Source organism: Lygodium microphyllum, chromosome 24 (assembly GCF_053477565.2).
Source record: "Lygodium microphyllum isolate KBCC chromosome 24, Lygodium_microphyllum_v1.1.10, whole genome shotgun sequence".
NCBI classification, from domain to species: domain Eukaryota; kingdom Viridiplantae; phylum Streptophyta; class Polypodiopsida; order Schizaeales; family Lygodiaceae; genus Lygodium; species Lygodium microphyllum.
Window position 1 is genome coordinate 81,333,662 of NC_141158.1, and position 25,673 is coordinate 81,359,334.

The 25,673-nt window shown below is 41.3% G+C and overlaps 1 protein-coding gene across 1 annotated transcript in view; it reads left to right on the top strand.

Annotated features, from left to right (window-relative positions):
- LOC148015292 (carbon-nitrogen hydrolase family protein) overlaps window positions 1–25,673 on the top strand; it is a 99,677-nt gene that overhangs the window by 71,279 nt on the left and 2,725 nt on the right. Inside the window, exons 7-12 of the mRNA XM_087665723.1 lie at window positions 511–646; window positions 719–857; window positions 964–1,140; window positions 21,086–21,253; window positions 21,403–21,498; window positions 21,668–21,796. Of these exons, the coding sequence (XP_087521849.1) occupies window positions 511–646; window positions 719–857; window positions 964–1,140; window positions 21,086–21,253; window positions 21,403–21,498; window positions 21,668–21,796 (845 nt within the window). The remainder of the gene's footprint in view (window positions 1–510; window positions 647–718; window positions 858–963; window positions 1,141–21,085; window positions 21,254–21,402; window positions 21,499–21,667; window positions 21,797–25,673) is intronic.

Below are 25,673 nucleotides of genomic sequence, written 5' to 3' on the forward strand. Positions count from 1 at the left end.
GAAAGCATCCAAGGTAAGATGTGTCTATGCCTCAGTGAGTTCACCATCTGTGCAGCAGAGGTGCAGAATACTGAACAAGCATACTACATTCTGCTCGATGGAGCCAAAAAACAGCTGTAGCTTGTGTAGCTTTGCATCTGAAAGGTCCATACAATAATTGTTGTACATTTAATGTAGTCTGATGCTTTGACTGTTGATCATCAGCAGTGGGGTACTGTGCTTGTGTTCTTGTTTTCAGTCTTTGTAGACAAGAAGGGGGGCTATGTTCCATGCCAAAAAATATTTGTTTTAAGAGTTTGAATTCCATGTTATGCTGTGCCAACCAGCTTGGATGTTTCTTTGTTAGGAGTAATTATGTGCTCTTCAATGTTTAACATGTTTGCGTAAGATATATTCATGTTTTGTTTTGTCAACCATATGCATACTCTGCTCTCTATAAACTTGAAGCAGCTCAAAACTTTATATCCGATTCCCTCTTTAGAGCCTTATCTTTCTTTCCTTGTGTTGCAGCTGTACGTGAGGGAGATCTTCAAGTGCAGGAAGATGCAAGAAGGATTGGGCATTATAAGGAACTTGAGCTTCCAGAGGATCCCAAGGAGTTTGCAAACAGGGTCCTGCATACTGTTTACATGGGATCTGAAAACAGGTAACTACTCTCGTAACCTCTAGGTGGACTGTTCTAGAGAAAAGGTGTACTGAATGTCCAGCTATGAAACAGCTCAGATGCTACTCGCAAGCGTGCTGAACAACTAGCAGGAGAGATTGGAGCATCTCACATCAATCTAAAGATTGACACAGTGGTGGCAGCACTGGTATTCCTTTTTAAATCAGTTACAGGGAAAACACCAAAATATAAGGTACTCTATGGTTATCTTCTACACTTGTGTAAAAACATTATGGTCAAATACAGAATTTGTTTTGATTTTACAATTCTAATAATATCTTATTGCATGTCCTTTACAGGTAGATGGTGGAAGTACAGCAGAAAATCTTGCTCTTCAAAATGTCCAAGCTCGCATCCGTATGGTTATAGCATTCATGCTGGCTTCATTGACACCTTGGGTTCGGGGCAAGCAAGGTTTTCTCCTTGTGCTTGGTAGTGCTAATGTGGATGAGGCCCTCCGTGGATATCTAACAAAGGTAGAGAAATTTGTGATTTTCATATAAAGTGGTGAATCACAATGATCTTAAAAGAGTTTAGATGGTTGAAGAAATTGAGCTTATATGGTTGGACTGATGAGCTGCCAGCTGCTGCAGCTCATATCGTCCTCCTGCCTGCCTGCTTCTTTGCCTCTCCTTAGTCCCACCCTTGTCAGATTCTTTACTTTACCTTCTCTCCATGCTTGCTGCTTCCATCCCCTCAGCCCTCCCTGCTATAATCCTGCCTCCCTTCATTGACCCTGTTCTGGCCACCTCTCACCCTTCATTCCACCTGCGGTGCCTTTTTTTTCCAGCCTGATGTAGCTCTGCCCCTTTCTCTCCAGCTTTGCATTTCTCCTGCCTTCTTTTCCACCTTCAGCCCTGCTGTTGACTGCCCTTTTGCCTCCCTTCCTGCCGGCAGCCTGCAGCTGCCTCCCCCTTTTCCTTTTAGTATTGATTGATACAAAGTGGTTCTGAAGGCAGGATCTAGAAGGAAATTCTGTGTGTATACAATCATTGGCCGAAATCAAATCTCGTAGAGCTTATTGCTTGGTTCAGTGTGGCATGAAGGTTGTGCTTGATGATGATGGCCATGCCCTTACTTTTCTGCAAGCATGTAGAAAACCTGAGTTACAGATGCATAATCCAGGTATTCTAAGTTAGAATTATTAAGGTACTTCGGAGTTTTTGCCTCTGCTCAATATGACAATTGTTTGGATGATTGAACTAGAGTTAATGACCATAATTTTTACAACATTCAAAGCTCCAATAAATCTTGGATGTCATGTGGTGATTGATATTGGCTTAGAGCAGCTATTGGCATGTCTACTCTTGAGCATCAACCAATCTAACCAGCCACAACTTTTCTTGAAAAAGATAAAGAGAAAAGTGCCGTCCAGACTACAGCCATGGAACGTACAATATCTATGACATGTACGAGCTAACATTTCATCCCTCACATTAAGAGCAGGTGTCCTACCTCTCCCTGCTGCTATCCTCCTGATTGCTATCATCAGCTACAGTTGTGGTGGAGACGGCAACAAAGGGAGTTTTGCACACCCACCCATCCAAAAGACAAAAGAAAAGAAAAAAAAACGCAGAGTGCAGGATGGATAATGACACGTCTTAAATTTGGATAGGCTCTCCTCTAGAGGAGACATCCTATTGGGAGTCATTGTTGTAGAGATAGGCTCTTCACTTTCACAGTGGAGAATGATGGTTGGCTCTTGAGAGAGAACTTGTGTCAAGCAGAGTTTGCATGTTGCTTTGGGAAGAATTAAGTAGTGGCATATTGTGATAGGAGACAGTACATAGAGGGATGGAGATGTCGGACATACTAGAGGAGGCTCCTTGAGAGGTTACAGCGGGACCTAGGAGAATGGGTCTAGAGGGGTCCATTCCTTGATAGACCCAGTGATGTAGCCTACTTTGGATACCCCATCAAGTTAGGGAGAGGATTCAGATGAGCAAGTTTAGTGCAAAGCTACCAGCCATTCAACATTGGCATAGATAGGGTATCTCTATGCCTTTCTTCACGTATTCTTCAAAGTTCATGGAGATTAGATGCTATCTTCAGACCTTTGAGGATCTATCTCTTCCTATGGCTGATCACCCATAGAACTTCGATAGTTGATACTACTTGGTTCGGTTATGGTAAGGATCCCATAGCATGCGTGAGATGTGAAGAGATAGAGGAAACTCAAAGGCATTGTTTATTGGTTTGTCCCAAGATCCTAGGAGGCATAGTTTTTTCATACGCATATGCGTACGGGTATTAAAGTATGAAAAAAGTATGTTTCATTAGTACTATTTGAACCATACGTGACCTGAAAATTTAAGATACTTTTCTACTAGTATACATTTAATCAACCACATTTTCCCATGACACACATACATTTTAAAACACACTTTATAATGTGAAAACTTGACAAAATTTGAACCATACGTGACCTGAAATTTTAACATACTTTTCTACTAGTATACAGTTAATTAACCACATTTTCCCATGACACATTTTAAAACACACATTACAATGTGAAGACTCGACATACTGGAGCCACATTGTATAGACATTGTGTAAGCTTGTAGACTCACCTTAGACATTAGATCCAAGGAATTAAGAAAAAATTAACCTAAAACAGTCCAAGGCTGTATATGGATCTGGAGAAGTGGGGCTGAACTACTCAACAAAGTCTTGAGTACACAAAAAGGGTTGCTAGATAACAAGTCGATTTTGCAAATAACAAGTCGGGCCCTATGGAGTTAAATCGCAGCAATTTTGGGATGCCGAGATATAATCATTAAAATTTGGACACTTTAGATTGTTTGTTTAAAAAAATTTGATAGGACAAGTATGTTATGAATATCATACTTTCATACTTTTCATACGTTTGCAAAGTATGTTATCCGAAACATACTTGGCCAATGTGACAAGTATGTTATGCATAGTATACTTCATTTTTTTAGATGTTTGCAAACTTTTGTTTGCTCAAACATACGAGTATGAAATAAACTATGCTACGAGGCGTGGGGGAGATCCCTTATGATGGACTTTCATGGCACAATTGAGACTATGGTAGCGATCTAGGGGGCAATAGCTTGGGTCATGCAAAAAGGCCCAATGTGTGGTTATGAGGATGTTAAAGGAAGCTACTCTTTTCTCATTGTTTGTCAGAGTTTTAGCTAGATTTTGACTCTAGATTACTTGCATACTTATTGGACTTTGGGGCAATGTTACTAATATTGTCTTTTAAGAACCCAGAGGGTAGTATATCACATTTTAGCAAACACTTAATTCAATATAATAGTAAATTTAGCAAAGTAAATCCACAAATAACTAGAGTTAGAGTGCTCTTGCACTACACATGTCATTTGTTAACCCTAAGTATTGGTCCCTCTTTCGATATTTCTTTAGTGGCTTGTGGGATGCTTCGAATTAGATGCAAATGGCGGAAATTTCGGCACTTTATTACAAACAACTAATCCATTGGTGTTGGGTATTTGACTCACGCCTTACTTACGCCTACGCTCATATGGGAGTGTCGGTGATCAGTAGGACACTGGGGCACTTTTTACTCTCGGTAGGAGAGGTTTTTTCCCCCAGACTTATGGTCTTATTGTCGTATGTACTTATGTGCTTATGTTACACACATTTGGGCACTTAGTGTGTGTCGGGTGTGAACACCCCCCTACAACCCTAAGGTTTAAGGGTTGTACTTTGTACTTTCAGATAACACTCATTCAGTCTATTCTCTTGGGTGTCGTGCTTCATCTCTGTCTCTCACTCTCACACTGTCTACTGAATCTCTGCTGTACCTTGATCCTCTGTTCTCACATTTGGTATCAGAGCTCAGCTCTGAACTCAGCTCCAGGCCGTCAGCTCCAGCCGCCAGCACAACTCCACTTGCCTGTCCCAGCGCGCCACCAGCAGGAGCCGTCAATATCAGTCTCGTCACGTTAGCTGCAAGCGCTGACGTTTGCCAGCGCAGCCTTCGCACGAGTGTCCACCTGTAGTCAAACTCTGTCAGTCTCGTCAGTCCGCCTGACATCAGTCGCGTCACGTCACGACTGACATCAGTCTCGCTCACGTCGGCAGCTCGCGCGCTGTTCGACAGCGCAGTCTTCGTCAGACGACGCCCGTCAGACCACCGTCAGACCACGCACAGCCCGCCTGTCCGCCTGCCGCCGTTTTAAAACGTTACGTCAGCAGCCTGTCGCCTGCCCAGTCCATGTCACTCAATGAAAGCACTGCGACGACTGTCCTGCGCCCGCCAGTCAACGTCCTGCCCACCGTTTTGACCACGCGCAGCCTGCTCGTCTGACGACCACGTCAGGTAAAATTTTCAACAAATTTTTTTAATTTCAGCCCAGAACACAGTTCTGGAAGCGGAGGTTCACACGCGGCAAGCACAGAACAAGTGGGGGGATAAATTTCATGCAAATTTCTGGACTGGATCATCAGAAATTTTGGGGCTTTTGTGTATTTGGAGGATAGTTGCATTTGAACTGCTGATACAGTCATAGAAAGACTGTTTTTGACAGAAATTTCGGCAACTATTCCCTTTGGTCATTCATGATGAAGAATGTATTAGTGGCCAAGAATTTATGGGATTATGTCAGTGGAGAGGAAACTCGACCGGGAGTTGTAGCTCCCGCTATTCCTCCTCCCCATGGCGCACGTGGACAACGGGGACCTCAGCTCGCTCCATCTCAGCCACTTTCTCCAAGAACTGCAGCTCAAAAAGCTTGGGATACCCGTGATGCATAGGCCTTGTCGCTGATTGCTTTGGCAGTTCAGCGGTCCATCATACCTCATATCCGTTCGGCATCTTCTTCACGAGATGCATGGTTGACTTTGGAGCATATGTTTGCAGGAAAGAATGAGACTCGGATCTCTTTCTTGAAGAAAGAGTTGGAAACTCTGAAGATGCATGAAGGTGATTCTATGCAGGATCACTTAAACAAGATTCAGGACTTGAGGGAGCAGCTCATGAATGTAGATGAGTATTTTTCGGATGCACAGTTGATATCCACCACCTTGAATTTCTTACCTCCTTCGTACTTGTCTTTTCATACTGCATTGAACCTCACCATGAGGATTGTTGAGCACCCACTCACTTTTATTCAGCTTGTTAGCTTGCTTCTAGAGGAGGAGCAAACACGGGAAAATAGTGGTGTGGATGCTATAGTCTCTGAGCAGGCTTTTGTGGCAAGATAGAAAGGCAAGAACAGCAAGGTTAAAAATGCTCCACAGAGTTCTGGCACTTCTGGCACATCGCAGAATCAGTCACAAGGGGGGACGCAAGCAAAGAAAGGAAAATGTCATTATTGTAAGAAGCCCGGCCACTATATCACTGAGTGCAGAAAGCGCATTGCCAAAGAGAAGAACAAGGAGTCAGGAATGTTTGTTTCTACTACTCCTTCCACTGCTAGTGAGTCCGCGTCCTTTGTTGTGGACAGGGACTATTGTTTTTACACTTGCAGTTATGACATCTCTTGGGCCGATAGAGCACTTAGCTCTACAGAGGATGCTGACACTTGGTTCTTTGACAGTGGTGCTTCTAGACATATCACATCTCGCAGAGATTTGTTTGCTTCAGTTAGTGCACCTCCCGTTGGGAAATCGGTACAGTGTGCCAATAATGCATCATACCCTGTTCGTGGTATTGGGGAGATTTAGCTCACAGCCATTGATGGCTCTATTCTCCGCCTGCAGGATTCTTTGTTTGTGCCTGGAATAAAGAAGAATTTGCTTTCTATTTCTGGTATGCAGGTCACTTTTGATGATGACCGTTGCATGGTTCGAGAAAAAGAATGCATGACATTGGTCTTGACAGGATCTTTGTGTCATGGTTTATATGAGTTGGATGCTCTTTCAGTAGATCAGTCAGCATACTTGACATCCACTCTTACTCCTGCTATGATACAGACGGAGTTATGGCATGCTCGTTTAGGGCATGTAAACTTTGGCAGCTTGATGCTTTTGCAGCGTACTCAGATGCTGGATGGCTTACCTCTCTTGGAGAGACCTCCCGAGCACTTATGCGAGGGATGCGTTTTGGGAAAAATGCATCGGTTCTCATTTCCTCGTGATGTTGCTTACAGAGCAACAACCAGATTGCAGTTGGTGCATTCAGATGTTTGTGGGCCTATGCAGACCATGTCATTGGGTGGTTGTTATTATTTTGTGACATTCATTGATGACTTCACACGTTTTTGCTGGGTCTATTGTTTGAAGAAGAAGTCAGAAGTGTATGATGCATTTTTGGCTTTCAGTGCACTTGTTGAAAACCAATCTGGGTGCAAAATTAAGACTCTCCGTTCGATCCGAGGGGGGGAATACATGTCCTCTATGCTGAATTCTTTTTTGCAGCAGAAGGGCATAGTACATCAGTATACTACAGCTTATACTCCACAGCAGAATGGGGTAGCAGAGAGGAAAAATCGGTCACTCATGGAGATGGCCAGATGTATGCTGAAGGCAAAGAGCTTGCCTCATAGTTTTTGGATGGAAGCAGTCATGTGTGCTTGCCATATTTTGAACAGATGCCCTACCAAAGCCTTGAAGACCATCACACCATTTGAGGCTTGGAACAGCCGTAAACCTTCGGTTGGTCACTTTCGTACCTTTGGGTGTCTTGCCTATGTCCAATATTCCACAGGTACTTAGAAGAAAATTGGACAACAAGGCTGTTAAGTGCATTTTTATGGGATATAGTAATGAGAGCAAAGGCTACAGACTCAATGATCCCGTTACGAAGAAGGTTTTTGTCAGCAGGGATGTTGTTTTTGATGAAAAATCAGAATTATCATTGGCTGGTTTGGACACATATCAGGCTGCTCGTGATGTTCTTGAAGGGCTGCTGCCCATTACTTTTGGTGATTCAGCTGGAGGTTCACAAAATGAACCTAATGTTCAGCCAGCTGCTCCTATGGAAAGTGCAGAAATTCAGCCATTGGCTGATCGGAATATTCAGCATCATGCTGAAACAGAAATTCAGCAAGAGCTTGCACACAGCCAGGATGCTAGACAGCTACCTAGATGGTATTTGCAGACTATGCAAGATAGTCCTTTGGATGCACCCATGGCTGGTCGTACTAGACGGCAAACTCGCTTGCATGATTCAGCACATACCATGGAGTTTATTATGGCAGCAAGTACTTTTGATAATGAAGAGCCTGAATGTTATGAGGATGCACAACACAATGTGCATTGGAAGGTAGCCATGCAAGCTGAATTAGATTCTATTACTAAGAATCAAACTTGGGATTTGGTGTCCTTGCCATTTGGGAAGAAAGCCATTGGAACGAAATGGGTCTACAAATTGAAAAGAAAAGCAGATGGATCCATTGATAAATACAAGGCACGGCTGGTAGCTAAAGGCTACGCACAGAAAAAGGGCATTGATTATGAGGAGACATTTGCTTCTACTTCCCGTATGATGACCATCAGGTCTATGATTGCTTTGGCTGCACATTATGGTTGGACAGTACATCAGCTAGATATCAAGACTGCATTTTTACATGGGGAACTTCAGGAGGAAGTTTATGTACAGCAGCCCATTGGTTTTGCAGTTGAAGGCTCAGAACATTTGGTATGCAAGCTCAAAAAGGCACTATATGGTTTAAAACAAGCTCCTAGAGCTTGGTATGAAAAGATAGATGCTTTCTTGCTTGGTCAGGGGTTTCTAAACAGCTCATTTGAGTCTACCCTTTACGTATGTAAAGAAGGGGGATCTATGCTGATTTTATGTCTTTATGTTGATGACCTTTTGCTCACTGGAACACATGCTGATCAGATTTCAGCATTCAAACAAAATTTGCAGCAAACTTTTGACATGTCTGACTTGGGAGTTTTGCATTACTACTTGGGCATCCAGTTCATACATAATGCTCGAGGTATTGGGCTATCACAATCAAGGTATATTGGGCAGCTTCTTGAGAAATTTGGCTTACAGGATTGCAAGCTAGTTACTACTCCCATGGAACCTGGACTGAAATTGTCATTACATGATGACAGTGATTTGTTTGATATACATACATATGCTCCTGCAGTTGGATGTCTTATCTATCTATGCAATACTAGGCCGGACATATAGTTTGCAGTTTCAGCTTTGAGCAGGTATATGCATCAGCCACGTATGTCACATTGGCAAGCTGTCAAGCGTGTTTTTCGCTACTTGCAGGGTACTCGTTCTCTTGGGTTGCTTTATGCCAAGGGGGGACCACTGCATTTACATGCTTACAGTGATTCTGATTGGGCTGGTGATTATGATACACGTCACTCTACTAGTGGCAATTGTTTCTTTCTTGGCACTTCTTGCATTTCTTGGCTTAGCAAGAAACAATCCACTGTTGCCACATCGTCATGTGAAGTTGAATACAAGGCAGCTTTCACTACCACAGTTGAATGCGTATGGCTTAGACGCTTGCTAGCTGATTTGGATGTATCTGTTACTGAGCCTACTCCATTGTTCACTGACAGTCAGAGTGCCATTGCAGTGGCACGGAACCCAATGTTTCATGCTCGCACGAAACACATTGAGATTCACTATCACTTTGTCAGAGAGAGGCTACATGCAGGTGATATCAGCCTTGTCTATTGTCCTACCATCAGTAATGTGGCAGACATCTTCACCAAAGCTTTTCCTCGTGACAAATTTGAAGCATTTCGCGATGCTTTAAATTTGATATCCTTTGGTGGCGGATGATCCTTGTACTCTTGATCACTCTTCACTCCAAGGGGGTTTGTTGGGTATTTGACTCACGCCTTACTTAGGCCTACGCTCATATAGGAGTGTCGGTGATCAGTAGGACATTGGGGCACTTTTTACTCTCGGTAGGAGAGGTTTTTTCCCCCAGACTTATGGTCTTATTGTCGTATGTACTTATGTGCTTATGTTACACACATTTGGACACTTAGTGTGTGTCGGGTGTGAACACCCCCCTACAACCCTAAGGTTTAAGGGTTGTACTTTGTACTTTCAGATAACACTCATTCAGTCTATTCTCTTGGGTGTCGTGCTTCATCTCTGTCTCTCACTCTCACACTGTCTACTGAATCTCTGCTGTACCTTGATCCTCTGTTCTCACAATTGGTGCTCAATGACTTTGCCACCTTTGCTGTCGGTCTTCAAACAACTTTAGATTGCTCAAAATTCACATGGGCACTTTGGCCTATCAAACCCTAGAAATGATGATCAACATTTAAGCTCAAATTCTTGGAGCATTCGCTTTGACAATTGTTCTACATACTCCCTATGCAATCCCACATAATTCCTCTCACAAATAGAGAAATTTCTTATGATAGTATTATGAAAAAATTACTTTCATTGAGACAAAGTGGTCCAAAAAGTGCATAAGACTTGAGATCTTAGAGGATAAGTGCGCATGGTGACCTTTCCACTACTAGCAATGAAGAAATTGAGAGTGGCTATGCAGTGGATAAGTGTGCAGGCTATATGGTACAAGAGCAAGGCAAAAGTAATAAGGTGCAATGTGAAACATTCATTAAATTGAAAGTTTGCACCTTAGAATTAGGTTACATTGAAAGTTTCACCAAGTAGGCAGCTCACTTATGGCACTTGAGTTATAAAGCATGCCTTGAGCTTAAGTTTGGTCAAGTGAGTAGCTCACTTATGATTAATGACTAAAGTCACTAATTAGCCCTTAACCAAGTACGACATTTGATTAGGAAGCATTTGGTTACTCATTTGGAGGGCTTATATTGGCTATTTTGGGCTTATTCTCTCTCGTTTGGAGCAACCTACGTCTAGAGAGAGCCATTCTTCTCTTCTTTGCTATAGAAATTGCAAATTTCAGCCATGGAATAAAAGTTGATAGCATGGATGTAGTGTGGAAAGCAACCAATCTTCTCCTCTTGGAATGGAAAATCCATTGGATAGCTTTGTAACTCTATTTATATCAATGTATGTAATTTTTTTAAAACTAGATATTAGAAGAACTAGTTATTACAGCCATAGTTGCATGGAATTTGGAAACAAGGAAACAAAATGCGTTTGGAAGTCGCCAAAATGGATTTTTGGTCGAGGCCAAAACAACAAAACAAGGAAACAAATTTTACGTATATTTTGAGGAATATTTTAATATTAGATATATCTGAAGGGGTAATACCATTGTTAGTTGAATCTCTACACCAAAACACTAACACATCATTGGATACATTAGGGGAATTATCAAGATCTGTTGAAGATAGAGATGTTAGCTCCAAGCTCAGTACATAGAGTGAATAGTAGAGAGAGAGTCAGTGTAGACACAACTCAACACATGATTAGATTCAAAGTGTATAAGTGAAAGTACAAAAGTACAACCCTTAGACCTTAGGGTTGTGTAAGTGTCTTAAGGTGTGTTCACACCCCAAATTGCGGTAAGTGACCGAACTGTGTAGTATAAATATACCAATAGAGAATAATGTAATTGGGGGAAAAAACCTCTCTTACGGAGGGTACAAAGTGCCCCAATGTCCTACTGCAGATCACCGACACTCCTATGTGAGTGTAGGCGTGTAAAATCCAACAAACCCCCTTGGAGTAAAAAGTGATGAACATATGAGGATCATCCACCAAAGGAGATCAAATTTAAAGCATTGCAAAATGCTTCAAATTGATCGCGAGGAAGAGCTTTGGTGAAGATGTCTGTCACATTGTTATTGGTAAGACAGTAGACAAGGCTAATATCCCCTGCAAGTAGCCTCTCTCTGATAAAGTGATAATGTATCTCTATGTATTTCGTGTGTGCATGAAACACTAGGTTCCCTGCCACTGCAATGGTACCCTGACTGTCAGTAAAAAAAAGTAGGCTCCGTCACAGATACATCAAGATCAGCCTTACACATTCAACTGTAGTAGTGAAAGCTGCCTTGTATTTAGCTTCACATGATGATGTGGCAACAGTGGATTGTTTCTTACTAAGCCAAGAAATGCAAGATGAGCCAGGGAAGAAACAATTTCCACTTGTAGAGTGACGTGAATCAAAATCTCCAGCCCAATCGGAATGACTGTAAGCATGTAATTGTAGCGGCCCCCCTTTGGTATAAAGCAATCCAAGAGTCCTAGTGCCCTACAAGTAACGAAAAACACGCTTCACAACTTGCCAATGTAACATGCGTGGGCTATGCATATATATGCTCAAGGCTGAAACTGGGAACTGAATATGTGGCCTTCTGTTGCATAAATAAATGAGGCATCCAACTGCTAGAGCATATTTATGAATGCCAAAGAGATCACTGTCATCATGCAAAGACAGCTTGAGTCCAGTCTCCATTGGTGTGCTAACTGGCTTGCAATCCTGGAAGCCAAATCTCTCAAGGAGTTTATCAATATATCTAGAGTGTGACAATGCAATGCCTCTAGCATCATGAATAAACTGAATGCCTAAGTAGTAATGCAAAGGCCCTAAATTTGACATTTCAAAAGTTTGGTGCAATTTTTTTTTGAATGCTGAAATTAGATTAGCATGTGTCCTCATGAGTAGAAGATCATCAACATAAAAACAAATGACCAGCAAAGATCCCCCCTCTTTGCATACGTAAGAGCCAACTTTGATTGGCTGTTAAGGAACCCTTGGTTGAGTAAAAAGGCATCAATTTTTGCATACCAAGGTCGTGGAGCTTGCTTCAAACCATACAAATCCTTTTTCAGCTTGCATACCAAGTGTTGGAATCCTAATTCTGTCATGAAGAATCAAACATGGGATTTAGTTACAGTGCCAATACACACTCTATTGTGCATCCTCAAAAGAATTAGGCTTCTCATCATCAAGTGTGTTTGCTCCCATAACAAACTCCATTGTATTATCATGATCATGCAAATATGCTTATCTTCGAGTACAACCACCAAGAGGAGTATCCAAATGACTCTTTTAAAGTTTGCAAGTAACATCTAGGCAGTTGTCTAGCCTCTTGATTATGTACATGCTCTTGATGAACCTCAAGTTCAGCATCTTGCTTAATATTCAAATCAGCCATAGGCTGAATTTCTTCATTGTTTAATGGAGCAATTGGCTGAACATTTTGTTTATTTAATGAAGCTCCAACTGTATCACGAAAAGAAATAGGGAGTAGCCTTTCAAACACGTCATTTGCAGCCTGATATATATAAAAAACAGCAAGAGATAATTCTGATTTTTCATCAAGAATCACATCCCTATTGAAAAGACTTTCTTGGAAACAAGATCATTCAATTTGTATCCTTTGCTCTCATTGTTGTATCCCACAAATATGCACTTGACAGTCTTATTGTCCAACTTCTTTTTCTATACTTTGGGAATATGAGCATATGCAAGACACCCAAAAGTACGAAAGTGAGCAACTGAAGGTTTATAGCTATTCCAAGCCTCAAAAGACATGACATTTTCCAATGCCTTAGTAGGGCACCTGCTCAAAATATGACAAGCACACATAACAGCTTCCATCCAAAAACCATGTGGCAATTTTTGGCTTTCAGTATACATCTAGCCATCTCCATGAGTGATCGATTCTTCCTTTTTGCAACCCCATTATGCTATGGAGTGTATGCAGTAGTATACTGATGTGCAATGCCTTATTGCTTCAAAAATTATCCAACAAAGAAGACATGTATTCCCCTTCTCTGTCCGAGCGGAGAGTCTTAATTTGACAGCCAAATTGATTTTCCACAAGTGCAATAAATGCCAAAAATGCATCATACACTTCTGACTTTTCCATCAATGAATAGACCTAACAAAAGCGAGTAAAGTCATTAATGAAGGTGACAAAATAATAGTATCTACCAAATGACTATCTACATGTATCCACATACATCTGAATGCACAATCCGCAACTTGGTCATTGTCTTAAAAGCAACATCACGAGGAAAAGAGAACCTATGCATTTTTCCCAAAATGCATCCCTCACAAATATGCTCAGGAGGTCTCTCCAAGAGAGGTAATCCATCTAATATTTGAGTATGTTGCATAAGTATCAAACTGCCATAGTTAACATACCCTATGTGAGCATGCCATAACTTCTATCACATAGCAGGAGTAATAGTAGATGCTAAATAGACTGATTGATCAATTAAACCGGCATCTAACTCTTAGAGTCTATGACATAATGTGCTAGTAAGTACCAAAGTCAAGATTTTTTTAATCTCTACCCATGCTTTTGTTATCATCAAATATAACTTCTATTCCACATTTTGCTAAAGAAGAAATGAATAACAAATTCTTCTTTATTCTTAGCACATATAATGCATCCTGTATATGGAGAGTAGAGCTATCAATGGCTTTCAAGACAATCTCTCCAATACCTCTAACAGGATAAGATGCATTATTGGCACATTGCATAGATTTGCCAACAGGAGCTACAACAATAGAGGTAAACAAATCCCTATGGGATGTTATGTGCTTTGAAGCATCACTGTCAAAGAACGGAGTGCTAGCATCCTCTGTAGAGCTAAATGCTCTATCTACCCAAGATGACTGATAATTGCAAGTATGAAAACAATAGTCACAGTCAACAACAAACAACGTAGACTCTACAGCAATAGTAATAGAAGGTGCATTGGAAACATACATCCCCGATTTCTTTTTCTCCTTGGTAATGCATTTCTTGTATTTTGTGATGTAGTGGCCTGGCTTTTTACAATAATGGCACTTGCCCTTCTTGGCTTTCGTGCGCCTTCCTTCTTGTTGTTCTGTGAATTGCTTGAACTTCCAGAACTCTGCGGAGCATTCCTAGATTGATTGCCCTTGCTCTTCTGTCTTGCTATAAAAGTGTCTTCTGAAGCTACAATATCCACCCCACTTTTTTTCCTTGTTTACTTTTCTTCTAGCAGCAAACTAATCAATTGAAGAAAGGTAAGTGGTTGTGTAGAAATTCTTATTGTGAGATTCAATGCTGTGTGAAGGGCCAAATAAGGTGGCAAGGAATTCAAAGTAGTAGAGATCATCTGTGCACTAGAATAATACTCATCTACATTCATCAACTGCTCATGCAAGTCGTGAATTTTGTTAAGATGATCATGCATAGCATCACCTTTATCCATCTTCACATTTTCAAGCTCCTATTTCAAGAAAGAAGTGCGTGTCTTATTTTTTCCACCAAACATTTGCTCAAGTGTAAGCCATGCTACTCGTGAAGTAGTACACTGTATATGTAGGATTATGGATCGCTGAACTGCCAATGCAATAAGTGACCATGCTTGGACATCCTAAGTGCCCCAAGCCTTCAGTGCAACTGTTCTTTGGGGTAGTGGCTGAGTTGGAGCTAGCCGTTGACCACGTCCTCCTTGGGGAGGAGTTACAAGAGTCAACTCCAAGATGGACTTCTTCACCGCTAACATACTTCCAAAGATTTTTAGCAATGCGCACATTCTTCATCTTGAAGGACCACAAAGAATAGTTATTGCCATCCAATCTATCCTCCTTAGATACATAAGTGAATACATCACTTTGTCCTTGATTGGCCATGAAGTGTCTCTCTCCCAAAAGGCACAACAGCAATAACCAAAGCTGGATTAATTAGGAAATCTGCAAATTCAGAAACTACAGCAAACACCAAGCTGTAATTAACAAAACTATGCCACCCTTGACCACTAATGTCCCAATGTGCTGAAATTTTTACAGATTTCTGCAAGTAGCATGCTTTCCAATGCAAGAACAGTGCTCAACAGCACTGAAAACACAAAAGCCCCGAAATCTAACCATCCAATGTCAGACGGAAACTTTAGTACAAATGTCTACCAAACATGCAAAAGCCCCAAAATTTTTACCCGAATTTCAAGAAATTTCTGCAATTTGTGCCCAAAAGCACTTGCTGAAGTAGAAATGCACCTTTCCCTATAGAAGCCCCTTGTTGTAGCTGTGATATTTCGAATAAGATAATAAATTATACATGTGACAATCAAAAACAAGCTTAAGATGAGCCAAACATGAGCTGTGATTGCCAGAAATGCAGGTGAGACTGCCCGAGCTGTCAGTGCACAGGTGGCGCTGGAGGAGTAGCTACATGGGTGGTGCTGGACTGAACAGGGCAGCGCTGGCGGAGCAGGGGGAGGTGCAGAGTTGAACAGGCTAGCTGGAGTTGTCAACGTTGGCGGAGCTTCCTAGAGCACAGGTAGTGCTAAGATGATATCCTTCACTCGTGTAACGCTCCCTGTACGTATGACATGGTGGTAGTTGCATTCCCACTGCTTCAAACCACCACCACCTTCATAGTCGCTGATGATGTGCATGTTGCTCCAAAATGCATTCTTCACCATGGTTGTACCTTGCTGGAAATAAAGAAAACCAGCAGCAAAATCGGGGAGGGGGAGGGGGGGACCAACACTTTTTAGTGTGGACAACAAAGGATGGAGAGAGGAGAGGGATTTCTCGCTGGAAACAATGAAAAACAATTGCAGATCTTAGGGAAAACATCTACAAATAGTGTGGACAAGAAAGAAAAAGGACTAGGCAGCTGAAGAATGAGGGATTTAGGGTTTAGGGACTGTGGACAGCAATAGATTTGCAGGGGGGAAGTGAACATCAGCTAAGGAGAGTGAGCACTAGTAAGACACGGTTGAGAGCAAAGAAAAATAGGCAAAAACTGCATGCAAGGGGGCAAAATGCTTAATTTGGCTGAAACTAGGTTTTAACCTGCATTGCCTGGAAAAGCCTAGTGCACTTTCTGGGCAACTTTGTTGTGAAGAAAGCAATGTTTTTACGGTTTTATTACAAGAAATTCTTTTGTTCGTGAGAGGAATATCATGGGATTGCATGGGAACTATGCAGGACAATTGCCTAGAGGGATGCTCTGCAAAATTGGGTTCAAATGGTAGCTCTAATTTTTAGGGTTTGGTAGGATCAAGTGTTCATTCGTATTTTTGAACATTCTACAATTGGTTGAAGGCCAATATAGAAATCGTTGAACTATAGCCATTTGTAACCAATTTCAAGCATACATCAGTAATCTAATGAAATATCGAATGGAGCACCAAGCTTTGGGGTCAATAGGTGTCGTACGTGGTGTAGGAGCATTGTAGCTACAATTGTATGTGGATTTTTATTGTTGAATTTATTGTTAAGCTGAATTACATGTTCGCTCAAATGTGTTCTACTGTCCTTTGGGCTTTCGAAGTTTCGTTTCATGGTTCCATTGCTGGGACATCACCATCTTTTTGAAGGAGGTGAGCTTGTGGTCATCTCGAGGTGCAAATACATGCATTTTGGTTTGTTGTAATATAGTTATTACAGCAAGGTTTATACTCGCTGAAAAGTGTACAAGGGATAATTCTGATTTTTCGTCAAAAATCACATCTTTACTGACAAAAACTTTCTTGGAAATAGGATCGTACAATCTATACCCTTTGCTTTCAATCATGTACCCCACAAATATGCACTTGATAGCCATATCATGCAACTTTTTTCTCAATACTTTGGAAATATGAGCATATGCAAGACACCCAAAAGTATTAAAGTGATCAATTGAAGGTTTATGATTGTTCCAAGCCTCAAAAGGCATTATATTTTTCAATGCCTTAGTAGGCCACCTATTCAAAACATGACAAGCACACATAATTGCTTTCATCTAAAATTCCAGTGGCAATTTTTTAGCTTTCAGTATACATTTGGCCATCTCCATGAGTGATCCCTTTCTGTAACCCCATTCTGCTGTGGAGTATTTGCAGCAATATACTGATATATAATACATTTTTGCTTCAAAATATTATTTAGCAAGGAAGACATATATTCCCCCCCTCAGTCCAAACAGAGAGTCTTAATCTGATAGTCAGATTGATTTTCCATAAGTGCAGTAAAAGTAAAAAATGCAGCATACACTTTTAACTTTTTCACCAATGAATAAACCCAACAAAATCGAGGTATCAATGAAAGTGATGAAATAATAATATCCACCCAATGACTTTGTATGCATGGGTCCACACACATCCAAATGCACATTTGCAACTTGGTCGTAGCTCTAAAAGCAACATCACAAGGAAAAGAAAATCGATGCATTTTTTCCAACATGCATTTCTCACAAATGTGCTCAGAAGGTCTCTCCAAGAGAGCTGAGCCTTGCAATATCTGAGTACGTTGCATAAGCATCAAACTCCATAGCTCGCATGCCCCATATGAGCATACCACAATTTTGCTTGTGACATAGGAGGAATAGTAGATGCCAAGTAAACTAATTGGTCAACTAAATGAGCATCTAACTCTTAAAGTCCATGACATAATGTGCCAAAAAGTACCAAAGTCAAGAATTTCTTATCCCTAACCCAGCATTTATTATCATCAAATGTGACTTGCATTCCATACTTCGCTAAAGAAGAAATTGATAGCAATTTCTTTTTAATTCCTAGCACATATAATGCATCCTACAAATGGAGAGTAGAGTCATCAATGGCTTTTAAGACAATCTCTCCAACATCTCTAACAGGATAAGATGCATTGTTGGCACATTGCATTGATTTGCCAATAGGAGCTGCAACAACAGATGCCAACAAATCCTTATGGGATGTAATGTGCTTAGAAGCACCACTATTGAGCTAAATGCTCTATTTGTCTAGAAGAATTATAATTGCAAGTGTAAAAACAATAGTCAGGGTCCATGACGAACAACCCAGACTCTGTAGCAGTAGCAGGTGCATTTGAAATAGACATCCCAAACCCATTTTTCTTCTTGGCAATGCGTTTCTTGCATTCTGTGATGTAATGACCTGGTTTTTTACAATAATGGCACTTGCTCTCTTGGCTTGCGTGCCCCCTTGCTTCATATTATTCTATGAAGTTACTGAACTTTTAGAACTTTGTGGAGCATTCGTGGACTGATTTTCCTTGTCCTTTTGCAGTGCCATAAAAGCCTATTCAAAGGCTACAACATCTATCCCACTATTCTTCCTTGTTTGCTCTTTTTCCAACAACAAACTAACCAACTAAAGAAAGGTAAGTGGCTGCGGAGAAATTCGCATTGTGAGATTCAATGCTGTGTGAAAGGCCAAATAAGGTGGCAAAGAATTCATAGTAGAGATCATATGAGCATCAAAATAATACTCATCTACATTCATCAACTGCTCACGCAAGTCTTGAATTTTATTGAGATGATCCTGCATAGCATTACCTTCTTCCATCTTTACATTTTCAAGCTCCTTCTTTAAGAAAGAAATGCGAATATCATTTTTTTTAGCAAACATATGCTCAATTGTAAGCTATGCTACTCGTGAAGTAGCTGTAGAATGAATATGCGGGATCATAGATTGTTGAACAACTCCCATTGCAATAAGTGACAATGCTTGGGCATCCCTAGTGTCCCAAGCCTTTTGTGTAGCTGTTCTTTGGGGTGGTGGTTGAATCGGAGCTTGCCTTTCACCATGACCTCCTTGTGGAGAAGTAGCAGGAGCCATATCTTTAGGACAAACTTCTTCCCCATTGACATAATCCCAAAGATTTTTTGCATCAAGTACATTCTTCATCATGAAGGACCATAGGGAATAGTTATTGCCAGCCAATCTATCCTCTTTAGATACGTAAGTGAAGACATCACTCTGTCCTTCATTGGCCATGATAAATGTCACTCTTCCAAAAGGCGCAAGAGCAATATCCAAAGCTGGCTCAACCTGGAAATCTGCAAATTTCCAGAAATTACAGCAAATACCAAGCTGTAATTCACTAAACTATGTCACACTTGACCACTACTGTCTCAATGTGTTGAAGCTTTTACAGATTTCAGCAAGTAGCATGCTGTCCAATGCAAGAACAGTGCTTAGCAGTACTAAAAACACAAAAGCCCCAAGGTTTGACTGTCCAATGTGCACAATTTCAATCAATTTCAGACTGAAAATTTAGTACATATGCCAATGTTTGCCAAACATGCAAAAGCCTCAAATTTTCTAACCCAAATTCCAACAAATTTCTGCAATTTTTGCATGAAAGCACCTGTTGTAGCAAAAATAGACCTTTCCCTGTAGAATCCCCTTGTTGTGGCTCTGATTTTTTGAATAAAATGATAAGATATACCTGTGACAGCTGAGAGCAAGTCAAGGATGAGCCGGGCACGAGCTGTGGATGCTGGAAGTGCAAATGGGACTGCCCAGGCTAGCAGGCAGCACTATTAGTACACAGGCAGGCCTGGCAGAGCTGAACAGGACTAGGCAGCAGGCCTAGAAGAGCTGGCAGGATAGTCAGGCAGTGCTTGCTGTGCAGCCTGAGCAGGCGACAGGTTGGGGGCGGCAGCAGCGCTGCAAGACAGGTCAGGGTGGCAGCGGCAGCTGCCGGAATAGGAGGTTGGTGCTACAGCTGGTGGAGCGACCACCCAGCCAGGTTGGCGAGCCTGGCGTGGGAGCTGTCTGGTTGAACATCATGCTCTGATACCAAATGTTGAATTGGAGATGGCAACTATCAGCTCAGCATACAGAGTGTAGACAATAGAGAGAGTGAGAGTGTGATCATTGCATGACTTGATTAGATTCAAAAGTTAGACAAAGTACAAAAGTACAACCCTTAGACTTTAGGGTTGTGTAAGTGCCTTAAGGTGCATTCACACATGAAAGTGTGTAATGTGTAATAAGTGACCAAATTGTGTAACATAAATACACTAATAAAGAATAATATGAGTGGGGAAAAAAACTCTCTTACGGAGAGTAAAAACTGCCCCAATGTCCTACTGCAGATCACCGACACTTGTATGTGAGCGTAGGCATGAGTGAAACCCAACAGCTCAAAGTTGTTTCATTTCACAACCCCGTTTCGTGAAATGAAACGAAACATTTCGGGGTTTCGGAGGTTTCTTGGTAACTATGTGAGTCATGAATGCTAGTTTGTAGTGTATGCATGCCAAGCTTCAGTTCCTAGGTGTGGTGGGCTGAGATTGTTATCGTGACAAACTTTTTTGTATGCAGAGATTTTAATAATACTACACTAGAAACGGACAATACATCATGGCCCTCTTGATAGAATGCATTAGGTTTTTGAAGCCCATATGTGGTTACACACATCACTATACTCACCCTAACTAGAGACAAGACTGAGAAGATCTGACAAGGCATTACAATTGTTAAGCAAGATCATGTGCCCCAGTGGCTTGGTGGCATAAAACAGTGGATGATCCATTGTTTCATAAAAGAACAAGAAAAACTATGTGAAGCCTGCCAGGATTCACACTTCCTTGCTAGTTCTTTTACTTCAATGTCAAACTTCTTTCATTTGATAGTCTGACTTTCAATCAGACCAAGAAAACGAGTGTACATTGTATCTCCATTATCTGTAGCTTGTAACATCTTGTGAAGTTTCCCTTACACAAGGAAGCTTTTTTGTACAGTAGCAAGTAATGATAGACTCTGTTTTGTACATGGAATTTGTTTTGTACACTAGTAAGTAATGATAGACTAGAGTTTCTGTTTGAAATTCTGTCTCTCATCATGAGAAAGGCATTGGAAAGATTCACATTTTTTTCAAAGAGGGGTGAACTCATGTTTTATATGATGTCCAGTATGACTGCAGTTCGGCAGATTTAAATCCAATAGGAGGTATAAGCAAAACCGATTTGCGCAAATTCTTGCGGTGGGGTGCCAAAAACCTGGGATACCCTTCTTTGGTGGAGATTGAAGGTGCCCCACCAACTGCGGAGCTCGAACCTGTCAGAGCAGACTACACGCAGGTATGTTCACATTCATGATTTGTGAACCATGTTTTTAGGCATAGTGTCTGCAATGAAGTATCATGGGATATAAATTATGTGGTATCTTTGCTTTGATTGACAATCAAATCACTCAAACAACAGTTTTGTCATGAATTGTTTCTTGTTAGCTTGATGAAGTGGATATGGGAATGACCTATGAGGAACTTTCTATGTATGGAAGACTTCGGAAAATCTTCATGTGCGGGCCAGTATCCATGTTCAAGGTATGTCATTGGATATATAGTATGCCCATGATTTCATGTATGTCTTGGACGAAACACATGTCAAGAACTGAAACTTACCAGAACATGTCAAGAATGTAACAATATTGATTGTAAAAGTATGTGGGTTATGACAGCTGAATTCTGTTTTTTTTCTTATTGCCGGTGACAGTACCTGTGCCACCATTGGGAGGGTAAACTTACGCCTTCAGAGGTGGCGGTGAAGGTGAAGGATTTTTTCAGATATTACTCAATGAATAGGCATAAGATGACAACTATCACTCCTTCTTATCATGCAGAGGTAAGAGTTTTCTTCCATTGGGCATTTGAGCATCTAAAACAGTTAGGCCAAAATTCATACTTTGTCTTATGCATAGCTTGATGATTGCAATCCATTAGCATTTATGATGAAAGATTTTCTCTTACATTTTGGCATTCTTCATCCATTCACATTGATGATATGATGGAAGACTGAACATTTAATTGCTGCTCTTCACTTGCTGCAATGTACCTCATTATGAGTTCAAATTTGTCTGATCCTCCTTGCAGACACCTCAGAGTTCTCTTTCTAGTTTATGAAAGGGACACCTTGATTCACACCTTTCTTGTGTGTAAATAAGCTTCATTGAAGCTTTGTGTTTCTTCCATTGATACTGGATAAACTTCTCGATTATTTACTGATAGATTGTACGTGTTTATTTTGTGTGTGTGTGTGTGTGTGTGTGCAGAGAGAGAAGAAATGATAAATTTATGTTTGCAAAACACCAAAATGACTTATGAGGCCATAAGTTACAATCATTTGTATGACAGTACAGTTGTCTGAAAAGAACAATAAATGAAAATGTAATAAACAGTACAAGAAAGCTGAAAGCTAGGACTCTAGCTGATACAATCTCATGGAGGTGCAGATTTCCTGTGTCCGCCTATGGAAGTGTTGCGAACGCTTGTGTCGGGGTCTAGGACGTCTGGATCGGCCAAGCTGGACAGCTCAATCAATCAATATCTTGCATGTATGTGTAGACGATTGAGGCTGTGACTGTGCTGACACATCCTTAGTCTCCTTCACAAAGAAATCTGTAAGCTCCCTTTGGGTAGGGCCTTGATATCCTAGAGTTGCTATACTCCTAAGTGTGTCGTGAAGTCGTCATATCTTGAGGAGGAAGAGGCCAATGCATGGCTGATCGGTGAAATCCATGACTCTAGATAGTGGTCCAAATTCATCTCTAAACATGCTATATTGTAGATGTGGGAGGTGTTCCATATGAGTCCATGTAGCTGCAGTCATATGCTTGTTTGAGCGTATCAACACTCGATGTCACCTTGCAATGCTAGTTGTTTGGATGACTTCAAAGCAAGTCTAGATTATCTCTATCTCAAGAGGCTCCAAAGCCTATGGATAAAAGTCAAAACTAGAAAAGGGCCTCACTACAGTAGGTGGTTTTCTCTGGCTATCTCATGCAACACTAATGGCATAGTTGTAATCTCTTGCATTAAAGGCTCGGTCTCTAGATAAAAGCTTCATATAAAAGTGCTGATGTAACCAATGTGTCAAATGCAAGAGCTTCGTATAATGCTCCTAGGACTGCACACATTGGTCCTCATGGCTCCATATAAGATCCCCCTAGGATCCAACTCACATTAGGCACAATACAAGCCATACCCACCACAAATAGAACCACAAAACAATGGACTTTAGATTCACTTCCTAGTCATAGAGCAAAAGGGATGAACTTTAAACACAAGTGCAAGAGGAGTTAGGTGATGTAGAAGAGGTAGATATTTACGATTGATGTAGATGAGGTATTGAGGTGATGAATCATGAGGTAGAAGAGATAGAATCTAGATTCTACATTGACAAGTATCATAACAAATGAGTGGCTCGTCAGGAGCTCCGAGGTCATTTCATGTGCACTTGGGGCGGCCAGGACCTGTTCTTCGTGATGCAGGCAGGTAGCCCTAGATGGCGATACACCCCCCCCTCTATGGCTTCTTGCCCCTATCCCCCCCCAGACCGCCTTGAGAGGCTTGTATATATGATGTATTTGTGACTTTCACTGGCTCCAGCTTGGTCTGTTGAGCATGAGCACTTCTTTGTGTTCAGGGTTTTTTTCTGAAGTAATATAATTAGCCACACTTTATTTGCAAAAAAAAAAAAACAAAAAAAAACAAAAACAAAAACAAAAACAAAAGAGCTAAAAGTTAAGTCTTGACTCTTACCTCGATAATTGCTTGCCTTATGTGTTTGTAGATGAAGAACCCCATTGTTCTTTTTCCCCTTTGCCTTGCATCCATGGCCCATAAGAAGAATGTGCCTTAGTGAGGGACATTGGCAAAAATTGTGATTGATAGGTGCCAGTGGGGTCCCTGGACTAGATCTTTGTCAAGGACATTGAATTTCCCCTTGGAGATGGCTTTTGGTGTCATAGGGGTAAGGGATTTAAATGATTTGAGGTCGCAGACTAAGATTTGTGGAAAGTTTTAGCATTTTCAGATTCAAAGAGGTTAGGAGTTTTTAATTGAGGCTGGGCACGCCTGAAGTTTGAGCATGGACATGCATTTTTCCAATTTAATTTATTATTATTGGGTGGAAATTAACTCTAGAGGCTGAGTTTCCATGGGCAGATTTGTCACTCAGCAGTTGGCTGAGTTTGGATGCGATGCAAGGCTATGCAAAGCTGTTTGGGGCAGGTTTGAGAGCAGAGATCTCAATTCTGAGTAGAGCAAGAGATCTGTTGTAGCACCATGACTGCAGAGTGACCTGTTCTGAGGGTGACCAGCTATTCCAAAATGTAGAGCTTCCAGCTCATCTACCTGCCAGCGTGTTCAGTCACATGTTCTTGCTCAAATCTTCAGCTGGCACTGCACTAGTCTTCAGAGCACATATTGGCTGCCTATCTTCCACTAGGCATGGACTGCCTTTACCCCATCCCAAGACCAACTGCCTAGTATCCTCAACAAGATGTTCTCTCTCTCTCTCTCTCACCTTGAGTTCAAGATATCTCACTTGAATATAAAGTTCTTCTCTCATCTCGACATGACTCTCAATGGTGTTCTCTGACCTTGAGTTAAAATTCTTTCACTTGAATATAAAGTTCTTCTCTCATCTCGACATAACTCAATTGAAGGGAAGAGGGACTTTACCATAAACATCAAAAACTTCAGGGAATTTAAACCTTTAATGCTTTCCTATGCGCACCAAGTCTTTTGATTGTTGATGATGGTTTCCGATGGCCATGGAGTGGGAGATCCCCTATGTCCTCATTGCTGGCACAAGTCCAAAAAACTCACGTACCAAAGACCCCATCACATTATCCTACTACCCAATTTGAGACAAAAGCAAACCCATCAACCTTGGACCATCACGGTCCCAAGAGCGAACCTTGGTTTTGTTGCTTGTTGTCGAGTCTTGTGGCAAAGAGAGCAAGTAGACACTTTGATATCAATGTAATATCCCCTAGGATCCAACTTGCATACAAGGTGTAACACAAGCCATACCCACATCATAGAACAAAAGGGATGGATATCAAACTCATCTCCCAGCTGTAGGGCCAGACCGGCTTACCCTTGAGCCTGGGGCCAGCAACATACGAGGCCACAATCGTATCCTAAGAGTTTGCGTCCCATACCACCAGCCCACACCATCCCATTGTATGGACATGGCAGCCATTGGTCCTAAAGCCCAAGAGTAGTGATCACACAACGAATGTGCACAATGGGCCTTTAGTCATGTAAATAGGACTTAGTTTCCCCCAACCCCAGGGTGCCCTTTAGTACATTCGTTCTAACTCACAAGTGATCCATGGCTGTGACCAATGTTGTGGGCACCCATCCGGATGTCCAAGCAAAGGTATCAATACTCCCCCAAGGCCAGCTCTGTCTCCCTCTAGTCTATCAATATAACCCAGTATCTCATCAATATATATATAGGTGTTTCTGGTTCATCTTGTCAGTGCTGCAATGCACCTATGGAAATGATCCCTCACATTTGACAGTTTTGTCCTTCTTGCCTGTGGCTTTCTGGATTGATCGTTGTCATATTTGAGGAACATTTCCTTCCTATAGATCAGAATTTTTTTTTGGATGCTTGGATCTTGCCTTCTGTTTTTAGGTTCTGGTTTCTCTGGACCATTAGTCATATCGGCATTTAGTGAGGACTCCATTGATGTCTTTAGCTTTTT